Genomic DNA, 19,399 nt, shown 5'->3' on the forward strand with positions numbered 1-19,399 from the left:
TTGAGAATCCGTGCTTGCACAGTCTAATGAGAGCTCCAAATAAATGGCCCAGAGTCCAAAATCATTTAATGATAAAAACTGGTGCAAGATAACACAAAACAGCCAACACATTTCAGGGGGTCATACAATCTCCCCCTTCTTCAGTACTGAAATAATAATAATACAAAGGAAAGGCGAATAGGTACACCGTATAGAATGCTGAATTCTAAATTGGTATAAGAAGTACAAATATCCAAAGTCCATTCTACATTCTAATAAATGGTCACCAGGACACACAAAGACTGTAAATCTCCCCAACAGGGACACAGACAGCAATAAGAACATGGCTGGGGTTACATCCCTTCCCCACCCCTTAGATACCCATAAGAGACCAGCAACTATTATAAGTCATACCGTCACTCTCAAAAGTCACTTTTCATCTTGATTAGCCGCCGCCCCCTTTCCACAATTTAAATGTTTATAATTTCTTGCTCAGACTCCCCAATTACAATTATTCATATAGCGCCAACATATTCCGCAGGGCTGTACAATCGTTTAGACAAGAAAGAAACACTGACAAGCCCGCCCCATCAGCATTCTTGCCTAGGTGAGAATGACACCCACCCTGCTCCAGCTGCACCCCGAGATAATCATGTCAGAGATCCCAGAAGACATCAGCCTGGAAGAGGAAGGGCATGGCAGCGCGCCATCGGGGAGCCGGCTGCAAGAACCCTGAAGGGACAACCGCCTCCTGAAGACATCATAAGAAAAGATGGCGGCACGGGACATGGCGTACAGCAGCAGATCACAGCAAGACAGTGCTGGATTCTCTGGGTATGTATGTTGTTTGACCATAATGCAGCAATAAAGGTAAATAATAATAAAGTGTCAGCACCAATTCAGAGATGATTTGAGGATCTACAGCCGAGTGAACTATTGTTGTTAAAGGAGAACTATGAGGTGAGTGCTTTTCACTCACCTCATAGTTCTAGCCGACTTGTGAAGCCTGTGATCCGCACTCTGACCTGTACACAGATCGCACACTTTACCCCATTACATACCCTGTATTCAGGCAGCCAGCGTCGCTCACATGTACCATGTGCACAGTAAGGAAGGACCAGGGCTGCCCTTCAGTGCCTGACAAATTTCACCGGGGTCCTTCCAGTCAGAGTCGGCTTCGTGACGTCACTTAATAAAAACCGGTCTGCACTCCGGGCGCCATTTTCTTGTAGCCGCCTGCAGTCACTGCTCTGCATGTTAGCCTACTAGAAAATGGCCGACTCTCAGGAACACATTTTCTTTCATGCGTGGCACATGGCTCTGAATGCGTCGTGGTGTTTAAATTTCTTATCATTTTTGTTTTGGATTTTGGACGGTACTAGTGTCGAATCTGCCTGCAATGGTGCCTGGTTCTGGAGCTTTTGATGGAGCAGCTACTAAATTATCTTCAAAGTAAAATGAGCATAAAGAGACTGTGGTGGCATAATAACAATCTTCCAGTAAGCGTTTTTAAGAATCAAGACAAACACATTACTACTTGGTGCTGGTGGTGTCCCCACTCACCCCGATCAGGGCAACTGGTTGTACGCCTTTCAGAGTGTTCAGGTTTCCCACAAAACAGTACAACCAGTGCGCACACGTGCCCAGATATTTCGTAGAGGCCATTCCTCTTCTCCATGGCGGCGCGTCAGACAGCGCAGCGTATATGACTCGCTAGAATGACGTCACAAACACATTGCGGGGAATTTATCAAAATGAGCAGGCAAAATCTGGAGTAGCTGTGTATGGCAACCAATCAGCATCTCTCTTCAGTTTGCTCAGGTAAGATTTAAAGGAGAACTATGAGGTGAGTGAAAAGCACTCACCTCATAGTTCTAGCCGTCCTGTGACAATGAGACTGTCACAGGTCGGCTAGAACTATGAGGTGAGTGAAAAGCACTCACCTCATAGTTCTAGCCGTCCTGTGACAATGAGACTGTCACAGGTCGGCTAGAACTATGAGGTGAGTGAAAAGCACTCACCTCATAGTTCTAGCCGTCCTGTGACAATGAGACTGTCACAGGTCGGCTAGAACTATGAGGTGAGTGAAAAGCACTCACCTCATAGTTCTAGCCGTCCTGTGACAATGAGACTGTCACAGGTCGGCTAGAACTATGAGGTGAGTGAAAAGCACTCACCTCATAGTTCTAGCCGTCCTGTGACAATGAGACTGTCACAGGTCGGCTAGAACTATGAGGTGAGTGAAAAGCACTCACCTCATAGTTCTCCTTTAAGAATGAGACAGAGAAGCTGATTGGTTGCCATGCACATTGCTCCAGATTTTGCCTGCTCCAGTTTTGATAAATTCCCTCATTGTTTATCCTGCAGATTTAATTGATTCTGGCAATGCCTCAGCAACGGAGTTACCCGGTATGCCGACCACATATGTGCATTAAACATATTCTAGGCATATTTACCTGGAAAAATCATCTAAAATGCCTGAGACTGCTGCCGGGTGCCGCCATTTTGGATGTGATGTCAGCAGCCTCAGCAGACTCAAAGCTTTTACTTGTGTAACACTATAGGAGCATTTTTCAGTCCAGTGTTCAGTCATAGCACCCATCAAATGTATGAAAAATCTCGAGGCACCCGAGTCTAACATGTAATGAATTTAGGACGGGGGACCTCACACAGAAGCAAAAAAAAAAAATGGATCCACCTTCAGATCTGCATTTCCCATTACATTAGAGGACCCCTTTCACAGGGTCCTCCCTTCACTTTAAAAGCCCCCCATTCACAGATTGCCCCCACCACCTCAGTTTAAGCATTTGATATGTTTTCTATTTCCTATTGTGAATAAAATACGGCTTTATGAGATTTGCAGATCATTGCATTCCGTTTTTATGTCGACTTTACACAGCGTCCCAACTTTTTCGGAAATAGGGCTGTACATCAAGAGTCCCCTTCCACAGAGAGCCCTCCTTTCACATCAGGAGCCACGTGTGCAGAAGCTTGGCAGAGGCAAACGTCCGCCCTTTTCTGGATTAGCACCATTCATTTTCACGCATGCCCGCAGCATGGAAAGGCGGGAACCTGTGAACATTTCCAGGCACCCCTCAGAAAGCCAGACGTCACCCTGGCTGGGAAAGGGCGCACTAACCTGGAAATTACTAAATGTGGTACTTTGAAAAGCCAGTATAAAAAAATTAGTGAAAAAAAAAACAAAACACTTTCAGGTTTAACCAATCATATTTTAGCCTGTTAACCCTTTGTCGTCCATGTACTGTACCTGAGGGCATGGCAGGGGTGTACTCATTATCTGCATTATGATCTCTTTCCGAGTAATAAGATTGGGAAACAAAAAAACAGTCCCCCTTTTTACTGAGGGGAGTGGCATACACGTCCATAGAGCATGCATGCCATCTCAGGCCTCAGATTTCGGGTGACCAGCAGACAGATAAAAAGAAAGCCTACAGGACTTCACGATTATGGCTGGAGCCTCCATGTGGTTTTCCTTCCTTCAGATCGCCTAGCCCAGTGATGGCGAACCTTGGCACTCCAGCTGTTTTGGAACTACAAGTCCCATGAGGCATTGCAAGGCTCTGACAGCCACAACTCCCAGAGGCAGATGCATGTTGGGATATGTAGTTTTGGCACAGCTGGAGTGCCAAGGTTCACCACTACTGGCCTAGCCTCTGAGGTTTGGCAGCGGATAATGGTATTTTGTACAGCCAATAAACATCAATTGGTGCGCACACTTCCCGAGCCCCCAGGAACCCACAACAATGCATTCGTATACAAACATTTCCATTTGTTTTTGCGATAACCGTGCTTATGTTCTGGTTATAAAGAAAATTGTTTTACCTGCCAAAGGGTTTATGTTCCTCTCCACCCAGTTCTGAGATGAAAACTGCTCTGGCAGCAGACCCAATATTACTCTGCTGCAGTTAAGGAACACCTACAGGTCTTGTCTCGCCCCCAAGTCTGTGATTGGACAATGAAAAAGCAAGCAGCAGACTGATGAGATCCTCTCCCTGGCGCTCAGCAGTCTCCTTCTAATACCATATTCCTTGTTAGGACATGAGCATTGCAGCAAACAGACTGGCTTCTTGTGCCGCTTCGCTCTTCCCCAGTCGGAGCTCTGCTGCATAGACACTGTAAGAGGCTAATACCAAGTCAGATTCAGGTAAACGGTTTTCCAGTTTTGATAAATTCCCCTCTTCGTGTTTGTCTATACTGTAAAAGAGGAAATGCCCTGCACAAATAAAGCACAATCTTCTTCTCAATGTTGTGTCATTGGTATTTGTTTGAGTCCATTGTGGGACATAGGAAGTCTTACACCTTTCAGTTATAATGCTGAACAAATGATGCAGCAGGCTAGTCCATTGTGCTGAAATTTCATTGCAGCAACTCAAAATGGTGCTCATTAGTTTGTATGGCCCCCATGTGCTTGTACGGATGCCTGACAACTTCGGGGCGTGCTCCTAATGAGACGGCGGATGGTGTCCTGGGGTATCTCCTCCCAGATGTGGACCAGGGCATCACTGAGCTCCTGAACAGACTGAGGTACAACCTGGCGGCTTCGGATGGCCCGAGACATAATGTCCCAGGGGTTTTCTATTGGATTCAGGTCAGGCGAGCGTGGGGGCCATTCAATGGTATCAATTCCTCCATCCTCAAGGAACTTGCTGCATACTCTCGCCACGAGGCCAAGCATTGTCGTGCACCAGGAGGAACCCAGGACCCACTGCACCAGCGTAGGGGTCCAAGGATTTCATCCAGATACCGAATGGCAGTCAGGGTGCCATTGTCTAGCTTGTAGAGGTCTGTGTGTCCCTCCATGGATAAGCCTCCCCAGAGCATCACTGACCCACCACCAAGCCAGTCATGCTGAACAATCTTACAGGCAGCATAACGTTCTCCATGGCTTCTCCAGACCCTTTCACATCTGTCACATGTGCTCCTGGTGAACCTGCTCTCATCTGTGAAAAGCACAGGGTGCCAGTGGTGGACCTGCCAATTCTGATGCTCAATGGCAAGTGCCAACCGACCGCCACGGTGCCGGGCAGTGAGCACAGGGCCTACTAGAGGACGTCAGGCCCTCAGGCCACCCTCATGAAGTCTGTTTCTGATTGTTTGATCAGACATTCACACCAGTAGCCTGCTGGAGGTAATTTTGTAGGGCTCTGGCAGTGTTCATACTGTTCCTCCTTGCACAAAGGAGCAGATACCGGTCCTGCTGATAGGTTAAGGACCTTCTACAGCCCTGTCCAGCTCTCATAGAGTAACTGCCCGTGTCCTGGAATCTCCTCCATGCTCCTGGGACTGTGCTGGGAGATGCAGAAAACCTTTTGGCAATGGCACATATTGATGTGCCATCCTGGAGGAGTTGGCATGCCTGTGCAACCTCTACAGGGTTCAGGTATCGCCTCATGCTACCAGTAGTGACACTGACTCTAGCCAAATGTAACACTAGTGAAAAACAGTCAGAAAAGATGGAGGGGGAGTCAGTAGCCTCCACCTGTAAAAACCATTCCTGTTTTGGAGGTTGTCTCATTGTTGCCCATCTAGTGCACCTGTTAATTTTATAAACACCAAAGCAGCTGAAACTGATCAACAAGCCCCTCTGCTACATAACTGACCCGATCAATATCCCAGGAGTTTCATTGACTTGATGCTATACTCTGATTAAAAAAAAAAAGTGTTCCTTTAATTTTTTTTGAGCAGTGCACTTAAACAGCTATCATAGGGTCCAATTTAAAGGTGCCCACACACCTTGCGATAATCACAGGAAATCACGCCATCGTACGATTATCGCAAGGTGTGTGGAAGGCGTGCGACCGTTTCTACTGTACAGTAGCACGACTTTTGTCTTTCGAGCATGTTTGAAAAGCAGGCGAGAATCGTACGATTTTCGGCTGGTTTGTAGCATGATAGTGAGATAAATGCTGCAAGCACACACTGCCCGTTCAGCATTGCGGTCATCGGAAGCCCGCCACTCAGCGGGGCGTGCCTGCAATGATCGCAAGTACGATCTGCCTGTCCAAGATGGGCAGATCGTACGTTTTTTTTTTAATTACCTTACAACCATTGCAAGACAATGGTCTTGTGATGGTTGTAAGGTGTGTGTGTGTGTGTGTGTGTGTGTGTGTGTGTGTGTGTTTGTGTGAAAAATGTGTGTGTGTGTGTGTGTGTGTGTGTGTGTGTGTGTGTCCAGCTTTAAGGTGCCCATACACTGTGCAATTATCGTACGATAATCGCAGAGTGTATGGAAGGCGTGCGACCGTTTCTACTGTACGGTCACACGTCTTTTGTCTAACGAGCATGTTTGTGGCATGCTCAGGAGACAAATGCCGAACGGGCCGGTGTGCCGACAAATGCTGCACACGCACACTGCCCATTCAGCATTGCAGTCATCGGAAGCGATGATCGCAAGTACGATCTGCCTGTTCAAGATGGGCAGATCGTAAAAAAAAATTAAAAATTACTTTACAACCCTCGCAAGACGAAAGTAAAGTGTATGGCCACCTTTAGTCTAAAATAAACTAGGAATCTGATTAGTCACTAGGGCAGGTTCTCTGCTTAAAAGGAGAACTATGGGGTTAAGTCTTTTCCCCATAGTTCTCCTTAGGGTAACGGGAGGACACAAACTAGCGTCCTCCCGTCACACTAGGCTCAGTATACCGCGAGCTGCTGCTCGCGGTATACTGAGATGCCGCAGCTGAAGCGGATCCCGACAATTATGTCTGGATCCGCCCAGCTGCATGAGTGACAGCTGGCTCTGCCTATCCAGAGGCAGCTGTACCCGCCCCCTCCCCCATCCGTTCCAACAGTCAGCGCTGGCAGATCGGAGCGGGGAGAGGGGAATCCAGCCCCTCCCCTGTCACGGCAGAGAGCCGTGACAGGATCGAGAAGTGAGCGAACGCCGGTATGTGTTCACTCACCTCCCAATCTACTAAGCCGACCTGTGACAGTCTCATTGTCACAGGTTGGCTAGAACTATGAGGTGAGTGAAAAGCACCCCCCTCATAGTTCTCCTTTAAGTAAAGCCCACTGTGGGGTACTTCACTTTAACTCCAATTTCCTTTTGCCCGTTTCCATTAATAAACGACAAATGAACACAGGACCCACATCCATTGCAACTAGAAACATTCACTCCACACAGCCACTTTATATAAACACGTTTTTATTTGCCTCTGTTCCAAACAATTGATCTTTTAAATGCTGGGCTACTGGTTTCCCTCCAAGGGGATACAAACCATAAAAATGGCAGTTTAAAAACGATCCAAACCATGAGAAGACGGGGGCCCCTTGGCAATTCTGTAGCAGAAGTTCTGTGGCTTATCCAACATGGAACTACTAAGCGCAGGGAACTTATAATCCATTTGAATGTACACACAAACCTTTCTAGTATGTCCTTCAAATGATCCTATAACGGATGATTACGTTCTCAAGCTGGGAAACGAATGAAAGAGTCTGATCCCAAATGATAGAGAGATGGAGCACAATATCAGTGCAGGCCCGAGGCATGGCAGGATAGACATATCAATCCTGCTGCCACATATATAGTTGGTCAGGAAAGTAGGCCTAGTAATGCCCAGTATATTCTGATCATTTAAGGATTCAGGGTCTAAAGTGGGTCCATATTCATTCCCAGCTTAAGCCCTAAGTGGTTAATTACAAAGGCAGAAATTCAATAGTTAACCGGAAAAACTTAATGAGAAAAACCATTTGAGTGTCTCGTCCTTCATGACCAGGAAAGCTGCCACGGGTTCTTTACTGACGTACAGAAGAACGTGCAGCATTACGAGTGATAGAAGTTTTTACATATCCAGGTAAAGAGTAGAGGCTGACAACTGTAATCTCATCTTAAACCAGGCAATAATAAAACAGTCCCTTACACAGATATCCTGGCAAGGGGGGGGGTAAAAAAACAAAACAAGTTAACGCTTTTAAACACCAGTAGGTGGGCAAGCCTTCCTTCCAACGACTTAATTGACTTGTTGACTGTTCATTTGTGGCATCCCTCGCATAGGTCTTGGGGGCCCTCCGCGACCTGAAAAACGAAATAGCCGGCTTTAAAAACTAAGGAACGTAATATAGCTTCTTATGTAGGTAACCGCCTTTGCTCGCTCGTCTAGAGGCCTAAAAATGTATGTTTGACCAGTGCCAAGAGTGGCACAAGGAGTTCTAAGAACAGGAGGATAACAAAAACCCATGTGCCCTGCTAGTCACTTACATGGCGGCACACTACTTTTTTTTTTTTAAAGCACTCTGAAATTGCAAGTTAAAAATAGTGTATGTACACCTGCAAAACTAGGAGCCTTGTGACTTTGAGGGCCCGGTCAAACCAATTGCGGTGCGTTCGAGACTGGTAGTTGCTGGAACGCACAGCAATCACTAAACTTCCCCCTTCATTCTGGGGCGGGAGGGGGCGTGGCAGTGCATTGAAGTCAATGGCACCTCAGCCACACACTCCCAGTGCGATCAGACGTGTGGCAAAACATCGAGTATGTTCCGGTCCAATGCGAACGCAAAAAAAAAATGCCATAGACTTCAATACACCGCCACGCCCCCCTCCCGCCCCAGAACGAAGGGGGAAGTTTAGTGCGCGATTGTTGTGCGTTCCAGCAGCTACCGCTCTGGAACGCGCCACAATTGGTGTGGACAAGCCCTCAAGTTTTCCAGCAAGTCATAGTAGCAGGATACAAAATTTTCTATGACCTCTTGGCTTGATCTCTGCTGGCTCCTCCCTTTTAGGAGGCAGAGACGATCACAAGGAAACTGGCTCTTGCCATGTCCTGCCTTCTGAATCATTGACAGCTGCATGTGGAGAGCAAGCAACAAGTGACTGATTAAAAGAGCAGAAGGCAGGCAGGACCGGGGTGGGCATAGAACTCCCTTACTAGATGCCCAGTTCCCAGCCCTCCAGAGAGCATTCTATAGAGCACAGATGGGCAACTTGGCCCTCCAACTGTGCTTTAACTACAAATCCCAACATACCTCTGCCTCTGGGAGTCATGTTGGTAATGGTCAGTCTTGCAATGCCGCATGGGACTTGTAGTTCCACAGCAGCTGTAGGGCCAGAGTTGACCATCCCTGCTTTAGCGGAAATGATTACATCACTTCTCATGCGGTTAGAACCAAGGGTGGTGTTCCACTCATTCTGAAGAGATGTAATGCAACAGGGTCTGCGAGATGGGTTATGGAACACAAAAATATGGCAAAATATGGATAAAGCAAAAACAAAAAAAGGTAACAGAATTCACAATTCTTAAGCTTGAAATTTCAGAGATACATTTAAAATGGAAAAATAAAAATGAAGTGAAGAGCAATAAGTAAACTTTATACACGGCTTTAATGGGGGACCAAACAACGCCATACAAGACAAACCGGATGTTTATTTACCGCACAGATTTCTAGGCACGTTTTTTTTTTAACCTCAGCTATAGGAAGAAATAAAGCAGAGGGGCAAGAAAGGTGTGGATACATTTTGCTATTTAACCATGTCTACGACTTCTTTTCCCCTCACAGAATAAGGCTTTTAAAAGTAGTTTCCCTTAACTGAGCCTCGGAAGAAGAAAAGTTGGAGTAAGCGGCGAAGCGACAGACAAGTTCAGAAGCTCTAATGGCACACCAAACATTCACTCGTTCAGACACATACGGAAGACAGAAGTCAGGAAGAAGCTTATTCATACACAATAGTATCTCGCACATCTCTTACATAAGATACATAGAGCAAATGGAAGCATATAAGAGCATGTGGGTGCTAGAACTATATCTGGGAGCCGCCTAAGCCCCCCCATGTGACAATTTAGTATAAAGAAAGACACTAGCGGTAAATGTTCAGCTACCACATACAGCACCGAAGGGGAAGTGCTCACCTCTCCATCACCCAGCATCAATTACACAGAAAACCTTAAAAACTTGGAAGCTGCTATCCTGACTCCTGGGCTGTGTATTAGCGGCAATGCTAGCAGTGATGTCAAATGAGAGCAGGAGGTACTTTAAAGGCTGCAGCCTAGAGATCAGAATGACAATTGCTTCTAATGCAGTTATTTTTCTTTGTGGAAGGCTCTCTATGAAGCACTCATACCTAGTGAGTTTCGGGGATGATGGTATCTAAAAGGCAAATCCATCACATCTTCACTCTTCCCCCAGAAAAAGGAGTTTATCTGCTCTGGGGGCTACCACAGCTTGGTCCACCGTAGCTGAGAGTTTCTAAAACTGAGCAGCATTCAGAGTTGTTGTAGCCCCATAGCTGACAGAAGTGAAGAGGGGTAAAAAAAAGCGCCTTACTCCTATATTCACCTGGTGACCCTGTGCTCAGATAGCTACGCTCAACCCACTATATCCATGGAGGGAGCCATAGTTGTCACTATGGACTCTGGTCTACTAACACAGCTCCCCCCTCCTCCCCCCCTCCCCCCCAAACCCCTTACTTCCAATCTCTATTACATAGGAAAACATTCACAGAAGGAATCTAGAAAAAAAACAGATAACTGGTTTAATATATCAGTTCCACAAGGGGAGTTACAGGAAGACTTGAATTCCAGGAAAGACTAAGGCTCCATTCAGGTTTTTCTGCGCGTGTTCGTACACACTAAACAAAAAACCAATGCATTCCAATGTGCACTGTTGGCACAAGGGCGGCGTCCGCGCAATAGGAAAATGCACGTCCCGCAAAAAAGTCCATGTGAGATTTACGGGCAGACTGCACGTTCCACCTATACTAATAGGCGCAAATGTGCGGAATCCATGTGCAGGTTAATGATTTGCGCGTTTTCATGCCACATGCTTTTCTACACGGAAAATGCAAGCGTCGTGTGAATGGAGCCTCAAGCTGGCCATACATTATGTAAATTTTGGCCGGTTCTTCAACAACCAGATGAAATTGGCAGAGGGTGCTGCTGTCGGCACGCTTTTGGCTGGCATCCCTTGATTAGCTGATCGAGGGGGCCGGTGGGAAAATCTTCAGACCAGAGCCGACAGCCAATGAGCTGCTGGCTCTGTTGGGGTATTCCGATAGCGGCTGCTGTGAGAAACAAAGGAAACAGTGGGGATCCCTCGATAAATGCTCGTAAGCGTTGGAGGAAAATCGGTTCTATTTTTTTTTGTTCAGCTCGTGGGTTGGACAAAAACTTAAAAGTGTATAACCAGATTTAGTTATTTGTCTGTACTTGCAGAAAATTTACTTCTGCCTGAAAACAAAAAAAAAAAAAAAGGATGCGACCACCACATCTAAGAATAGGTAAGCTGCAATACATTACTTTTTTGTTTTCTGGTTTAGCTATCCTTTAGAAATGAATGGTGAAACCTAATCTTTCAGGCACAACAGAAGCCAGTGTGTGCCTATCCATTGTTTTACAAAATCAGAGACTAAAAGATTTGCTAAGGCTTACTTCAGACATTGTCCTTAGAGGCTGCATTACCTTTGACCACGCTCTGTTGCCATCAAACATGGTTATAGCAAAATTTGAAAGCAGAGACCAAATACTTTAACTGTTAGATGAAACCGTTTTCACAGCTGCAACTGCCCCAGTCAGATCAAACCTGAAGTATCTGCCCGCCCGACATGCCGCCCCCCCCCATTCCTTTCAGTGGTATTCCATGTTACAAAGCCAAGCCAATGTCAGGCTAGTTGCAAGTGGACTACTGTGCGCAAACTGGGTTCATACTGTTGCCATTGAGGAGTTCAAACCACTGGAATGCACCACACACTAGCAGAGTTTAAGAAACCAGACCACAAAAAAACTCCGCAACCAGCTGCAGTTGACTTAACACAACTTTATTGAAACTCAAGCAACGATTCACAAATTCAGAGTTTTGGGAAGTTTAATAAACGGGTGGGTAAGACAGGTTTTTTTTTTTAAATTATTATTATGCTTTGCTTGCAAAAAAAAAAGTTTTAAAAAAATGTTTATACACTCTCCATGTGGGTGGGGAAAAAAAAAGAAAAAAAAGGCAGCGACAAGTAGTAAAGCTTAAGAAAAAAATAAATTAAAACTTCAAGTTTTCAGGAGAATTCTGTGGTTAAAAAAAGGCGAGTCATTCTAGCGAAAGCAATTTTTTTCCCCATCGAGCGTTACTGCTATTCCGGTGTCTCTACGGATCATGTACAAGAGCTGACCCTCTCACTCAGCACCCAAGTGAGACGAGTTACTATTCCCAAACTGGTGCTGTGGGGTGATTTAGTGTGGCCGATGAGATCTAGGCATGTTGTTACCGAAGGGGAAGGGGGGGCGGGGATAAGAAAAATTTTCCTTCAATTCCTCAGGCCTTTGCCCTTGAAGCCTGTTGGAGCTGATTTAGGAGTGCATCGCTTGAGCATTACCTCGAGGAGCGCCCCGAGGACCTCCCTGTCCGGTGCCACGCTTAAAATTTTGCTGATATCCATCCTAAAAAGAGGAAATACAAGACCGTCAAAAAACAAGTTGCAAAAACACATTCACAGCCTATAAGAAAAAAAAAAAGAAGCCTGTTTACAGACTTCATCAGCTCAAGGTGAAGATTCACACAGCTAAATGACTCACAGCAGCGGGTCACCCCCTTTCCAAAAACTCTATTAGTTAAACTAGCCAGGTGCCAAGCTCTTAACGCCATGCCGTCTTCTTAGCTAACCCATAGGAGTTCAAATCCATTGTTGTGTCTTTTTGTTTTATGAATATTAACACGTAATATAGGATTCCTTATTTGAATCTCCACCATTGGAGCTGACTTTGCACTATAGCCAACAGGCTCAATGCACAAAGCCAACACCAAGATTGCCATCTTTATCATAAGCAATGTTTGTCCTTTTCAGTGAAGTCCAATGACATTTGAAAGTTAGTCACAAGACTGAAATTAGACTGCCTTAGAAAAGGAGAACTATGAGGCGAGTGATTTTCACTCATACTCATAGTTAAAGCCGACCTGTGAAAATGAAACGGTCACGTCGGCTCTATAGATCGGGAAGTGAGCGAGCACACTGTCGCTCACTCACTTCCCGATCACATCCCTGCAGAGAGCGGTGACTGTCAGTTACCACTCCCCACAGGGATTCCCCCCCCCATCCTCCAGCACTGACTGGAGGAACGGACAGAGGAGGGGGTAGGCACAGCTGGCTCTAGACAGACAGAGCCCGCTGTCAATCAGCTAGCTGGATCGTGACAGTATTATCAGGATCCGCTGCTGCCCTCTGTATATAGCTCACTATATACACTGAGCTTTGGGTCACAGGAGGACATTAGTATATGTCCGCCTGTGACCCTTGAGAATTACGGGATAAAAAGGTTACCCCATAGTGCTCTTTTAAGCTGGGGTTAAATGTTTGTAATTTGACAGATTACTATATGAAAATAAATTCTGCCATACTTAAAGCTATAAATTGGCAGAACACTGCAACAAGAAGCCGTCAGAAAGAGGACAATGTGCATCTCACCCGTTGGTAGTTGTTGGTATAGTCTCGTGGTGCGCTAAACTGAGCCTGTGGGTAACCGCTGTTTGGAGTGTTTGAGAAGGCAGGGCGGTAGCCATCATATCCTCCTGCAGAACATGAAGCAGAAAAAGGCAACAAGTTATGCTGGGAACATGATATATTTAAACCATCAATCTTGAAGAGGATTGCCCATCCTTAATGCTGGGTTCACACCTAGGCAACAGCGTTTTATGCTCATAAATAAAATCGTGCATTTTTGTGAGCAGATTGTAGCTCATTGATGTAAATGAGCAAACGCATGTTAAAACGCACACACAGCAAACACCTTTTCAAACGTTTCCTATTGAGTCTATGGGGCCGAAACGAGTTGTAATATGCCAAAAAAAAAAAAAAACTTATCCAGCGACAGGCGATTTGCTTATTGCGACAACGCTCAGATGTGAACAGGGCCATAAAAATGAATGGGATTTTTGGGGGGGCATATTTTCTTTTGAGCGGGCAGAATAAGCGCTACAAAATGCTCACTTTGAACCAGGCCTAATACTTGCCTCTGAAACCATTAGATGGTCCTCTGTAGCCATTGATCATGCCCCTGCCACCCCTCTGCCCTCCTCGGGTCATCCCTCTGTTGTTGTAGAAGGGCTGGTTGTTGCGGGGGAAGCCAGCGTTCTGTTGCGTCTGCTGTTGGTGGCCAGTGGAAGCTTGGTGGGACTGGTCCGATGCTGCATGGTAAGGGTTTACCACTGAAACAGAAGCAAGTCACAGTGAAACATTGCACAGAGGTTACAATACAAGCCGTTCAGGCAAAAGCCCAATTTCAGAAATGGTGAGTCTGTGAGGAGGGTGACAGATGTCACAGGAAGAGAGGGGAAATCTGTTCAAATACATGGCACTGAATGACTGAATATAGATCTATCCCTTTTCTAAGCAAAAGAAAAAATAGGAATTTTGTACTCACCGTAAAATCCTTTTCTCTCCGTTCATTGAAGGACACAGGCAACAGATCGTAGATCCTGAATGGTAGGGTAATATCGCCACCTGCAGGAGAAGGACGCTAGGCACAAAACTAAAGACCAATTACAGCCTAGGGGCGGCCCCTGCCGGTGGCCAAACCCCCCACCTGCTGACAAGTCTCCAGTTTAGTAACAAGCAGTTAGGAGTGTACACCCCATAAAGAGGGCGGGGCCTGTGTCCTTCAATGAACGGAGAGAAAAGGATTTTACGGTGAGTACAAAAATCCTATTTTCTCTCCCGTTCATTGAAGGACACAGGCAACAGATCGATTGGCCACCGGCAGGGGCCGCCCCTAGGCTGTAATTGGTCTTTAGTTTTGTGCCTAGCGTCCTTCTCCTGCAGGTGGCGATATTACCCTACCATTCAGGATCTACGATCTGTTGCCTGTGTCCTTCAATGAACGGGAGAGAAAACACATGTTTTTGGATGCAGTGACACATTAATATACAAACGTTAAAGGCAACCTGAAATAAAGTATGAAGGCTGCCACTACCACACCTGAAAATGGTAGTTGCATAGCAGTGATGCCAAATAATGGGTTCAGTACTTCAAGTCACTGAAACAGAACTAACAGGGGTTATTCACAAAGGGTGAAGAGTTTGGAGCAGGGAGGAGAAGTGAACAATCTAGGACAACATAGCTGAACTGAAAAGTGAGCGGAATTGGAGACTTTCCCAAATCAGCGATGTTGTCCTGGATTGTTCACTTCTCCTGCCTTCTCCAAACCCTTCTGTGAACCACCCCTAAGAGTTCTGACTTCACTTTTACATGCCTGCCTCAGATCATTTACTCCAAGTACCCAAGTCATACAGGTCAGGCAACTAGCATTTTTCAGGTCAGCCTTTGGCTCACCATTAGCACAGGCTTCATTTGAAGCCTTCCAACTGCTTAAAAAAACAGTACAATCGGATGTCATAAGGTGCCATTTGTAAAGATTACAGTTACATCTAGCACAAAATGTTATGAGGAAACTGTAAATTCTCATTACCCGACTGTAGCTGCTCTTGTTGAAGATCGTTTTGTTCCACTTGGTGTGGCTGGCCTGGGAAGGTTTGATTGTAACTGGCCTGGTACTGGTTCTGTTTTAGCGTGTCCGTCTCATTCACAGGAGGGACAGGTGCATTCATATTAAAAACCTAAAGAGGGGGGAAAATATCACATGAATAAGACCAAAGACCACAGACCCATGCTAAGAACTAGAGGAATTAAGTTGTACAATCAAAGCACACAGAACTTCAGCTGAAAAAAATAGCTTCAGGTCGGTTCAGACTTTACCCTAAGGCTTTTTGTTGGCTGAAGACCCAGCTTGTTCCAACCAGGATAGGCAAGATCATCTCAAACCAGTCAGCCCGGTGTATATTCTTTATTACAAAGCAGTACAAAATAATTACACCCCGTGTAGAGTTTGAGGTGATCTTGTACTTTTTACCAGTTTGCAATAAAGAGCAGATTTCAGCCACGCCGCTGTGTGAATCCATCGAATGATCTGTACAACCTAACGCTTCTGACAACAGAATGGTGTCAAGGATGCCCACCGAAATCCTCCATCTTAAGGGCCTGTTCACATGAGTTTCAGGTCCTGATCAGGTCCGGATCTGCAGACATGGTGCTACTGATGCAGTGCGTTTTTGCTGGAGTGGGGCTGTCAGTATGTTAGCTGCAGTGCAGTGCGTTTTTGACTCGTTTGCGTTTCCTGACCGTATAAAATGTGACATGCAGTATTTTTGTCGTAACCTGAACGGACTGCGCATGTGAGAGCTGTAGCCCATAAAACACGTAGGGATACATTTTGAGTGCAGGAGCGTACGGATCAGGTCAGCACGCAAAACTGACGTTGTGTGAACAGGCACTAAAGCCGATGTGAACGTTCTTGATTATATAGGGTTAAACGGCCTCTCCCATATAAAAAATTTAAAGATTGTAAAATAAACAGAAAAATAAACAGAAAAAAAAAGCAGAAGATTGCAGAATGTTGTAGGCCAGACGTGTTTTAAGAGTAATAGCGCAATGCATGAAAAATGTAATGAAGTTAAGAGGCGTGATATGCTTACGGTCTGCATGGACTGGAATGGAGCAGCATTCACATTGATACCACTGCTATGTAGTGGCTTGTTGGACCCAGTCTGGAACACCTGAGGTTGGGAAGCAGCAGGAAGCGATGAGGAAGTTTGCGTTGGATCTGAATTTAGAGATAAAGAGGCCTGGGAAAAAAGAAATGCGATGGTACAGGTTAACCGCAAGGAACACTTAAAATAGAACATTAAAAGTAAATCAACCCAAAAACAAACTATTCACTTCTGGAGAGACTTTCCCCTTTAGGAACACAAGGTTACCAACCTGGATTTGCTCCATGGCTTCTTTCTGGGACCTCTGTTCTGTGGGGTGAGAAGGCTGGTACAACTGTGGAGAGCCGGCAAAGCCTTCACTAGTGGAAGATACCATTGGAACCTTAAAAGCAGAAAATGTGCATCTTGTTAAGAAAAACTGGGCATGAAAAAAGGATTATTGTATTCTCCCTAAATACATTTTTTCCTTTTTTCGAGTAGCATCGAGGGACAAGTACTAAACCTTCATATTATACCGCTGCCTAAAAGTGAGAGCAGGGCTCTTGCACCATCCTCAATTAAGTTGTCAGCAGCTGGTCCAAAGTGACACTGTCCTTCAAGGGCTATGTGGATCAAACACTTTTTACACAACAGTTCTGCAGTCCATGGCTTTAGACAAATTGACCTATGCTTATCAACTGACATGAGACATGCAATAAATGAGACAGGAGGCGTCTAGCAAACAGTCACAGCTGAAATGTTAACGCTACAGCCATCTGCTCCACTCGTTCTATAAGAGAGGGCTGAACCCTGGCAGCAGTCAGATCTCTTTTTAGGTATTTAGATGAGTCAGATGTGGTTTGATAACCCAAGGTCACAGCCAGAACTGAACAAAGGGCAGGGCCCGCCAGAAAACAGAACTCTACGATGGGCTTTCTAGCACTAAACACAGGACAAGCAGGTCATCTTCCAGAAAAGTGCCCCGTTAAAGGGACACTGCCAGATTCACATTTTAAATAGACAATTCCTAACCAAAATCATCACTAAACCAATAGTTTAGGGGGAGCAAAAAACTTGTCAGGAGGTTTCTATTCTCCATACACAAACAGTTGGAAAAGCAAGTGCAAAGGGAAAGTCTTGATGACGTTATGAATTTTAGAACTGATCCAAGGCTGTTAACTGCACTGGTAGAAGCAACAAGCTGATCCCCCATTTTCAGAGTGGCGCATACTGCATTAATAAGAGACAGAACATGATTACATGGCTACAGAACCCCCATCTAGAATCCAATATGTTTCCACCGCAAGACGGTAAGGCAAAGAGGATAGGTTTAGAGCAAAATGCAAGACGTCAGGTACTCCCGAAACCAGGACAGCAGGTAGCAGGTGAAGGTTGAATGGCTGGAGGTGACCAAAAGGGCAGCAAAATTGGATCAAAGATAGAAGTTCCACCTGGATGTTTTCAAGCAGGAATAGCACCAAGACACTTCCTCAATACTGTATGTGCAGCCTTAACCCCACTTTGTCTTGGAGGGAAACATGCTATTGTCACCTTACCCCCTAATCGGGTGTCACAACAATGTGTATTTTCCTTCACTTTCTTACTAAAAAAACTTACTACTAAAAAAACAAAAAAAACAGAAAGAATGCAAAATGAGGGTGGCTCTTCCTAACAGGGATACAGACTTAGGGCCTGTTCACATGAGTTTCAGGTCCTGATCAGGTGCGGATTGGCAGACGCGGTGCTATGCGTTTTTGATGCGTTCCAGTTAAAAAAAATGTTTTTTTTTGCTGGAGTGGAGCTGTCAGTATGTTAGCTGCAGTGCAGTGCGTTAATCGTGTTTTGCGTTTCCGAACCCTACAAAATGTGACATGCAGTATTTTTCTGTCGTAAACTGAACGGACTGCGCACGTGACAACTGTAGCCCATAAAACACATAGTGATACATTTTTAGTGCAGGAGCACTATCAGGATCAGGTCAGCACAGAAAACGGATGTCATGTGAACAGGCCGTAACAAAAACCTGAAAAGGTTTTACACTTTCCCCACTCTATACAAAACCGAAGTTTAAAACTCTAGCTTTGTCATTTCAGGAGGTAGAGTATATACACCTTACAGTTGCGCTTACGGTAACCAAGCAGTTTTAGAAATGCATCAAAGTGAAAGCCATTGTAGATTACAAAACAAAAGCATACTCACTTGTGTGCTATCTGGAACTTGGCTGGGCTGAGATAGCCGGGGCTCAGGATGTACTGCATATTAAAAAGAAAAAAATTAAAAGGATTAAAAAAAAAAAAAGGAGCAAAGTTTAGCCTTCATATTTTTTTTCTCTGTTTGGCATTTGCATCTTGATGTCAAATGCAACATACTCCAAGAACAAGAATTTTAAAAAAAACACACCGCTGATGGCAATACAACAGCTAAGTATTATGCCCCATGCTTAATCATGCCCAAGATAGGGCAAAAACAAACAGTACACTTACCGGGGGGGCAGACCATCTGAGGCAGCTCCATGCTTTGAGCAGGATTCATAGGTTGCGCAGATACGATTGCAGGGTCTATTGGTTGACTCTCAAATTCCAACATGGAGTCCTGCAAAGACAAGTGGCATGATAGAATTAAGACCATAAATCAGGATATATTTAAATGGCAAAAAGTTACACCGTCATACTGACCTGCATGAAATTGTATGGACCTTGCATCTGGGCCATCAGGTCCTGAACCCTCTGCCTTCGTACAGTGGGATCAGGCTGGACTTGGGAAATGGCATTTAGTGATAGGGGCTCGGAGACAGCCGGGGATGTTGGTTGCTGTTGCTGGAGTGAGTTTACGACCTATGGGGTGTGAGGGGGGAAAAGAAAAAAAAAAAGTTAGTTCGACTCTGCTATTTAAAAGTACTGCTGTGGAACTTCTGCTTAGTGGATGCCAACTAGGTTCGGCTCCAATGCTATAAAACTGATTAAGG

The 19,399-nt window shown here is 45.3% G+C and overlaps 1 protein-coding gene across 1 annotated transcript in view; it reads right to left on the reverse strand.

Annotated features, from left to right (window-relative positions):
- Positions 1-7,701: 7,701 nt before the first annotated feature.
- Positions 7,702-19,399, reverse strand: part of CAPRIN1 (cell cycle associated protein 1) — a 32,535-nt gene continuing 20,837 nt past the window's right edge. The window contains exons 9-18 of the mRNA XM_018569189.1: positions 19,110-19,268; positions 18,918-19,026; positions 18,634-18,686; positions 16,727-16,837; positions 16,441-16,590; positions 15,378-15,525; positions 13,924-14,118; positions 13,379-13,482; positions 12,293-12,356; positions 7,702-8,014 (exon numbers count right to left, since the gene is read on the reverse strand). Of these exons, the coding sequence (XP_018424691.1) occupies positions 7,950-8,014; positions 12,293-12,356; positions 13,379-13,482; positions 13,924-14,118; positions 15,378-15,525; positions 16,441-16,590; positions 16,727-16,837; positions 18,634-18,686; positions 18,918-19,026; positions 19,110-19,268 (1,158 nt within the window). The 3' untranslated portion in view covers positions 7,702-7,949. The remainder of the gene's footprint in view (positions 8,015-12,292; positions 12,357-13,378; positions 13,483-13,923; positions 14,119-15,377; positions 15,526-16,440; positions 16,591-16,726; positions 16,838-18,633; positions 18,687-18,917; positions 19,027-19,109; positions 19,269-19,399) is intronic.

Source organism: Nanorana parkeri, unplaced genomic scaffold (genome assembly GCF_000935625.1).
Source record: "Nanorana parkeri isolate BGI_ZX_2015 unplaced genomic scaffold, ASM93562v1 scaffold1298, whole genome shotgun sequence".
Taxonomy (NCBI): domain Eukaryota; kingdom Metazoa; phylum Chordata; class Amphibia; order Anura; family Dicroglossidae; genus Nanorana; species Nanorana parkeri.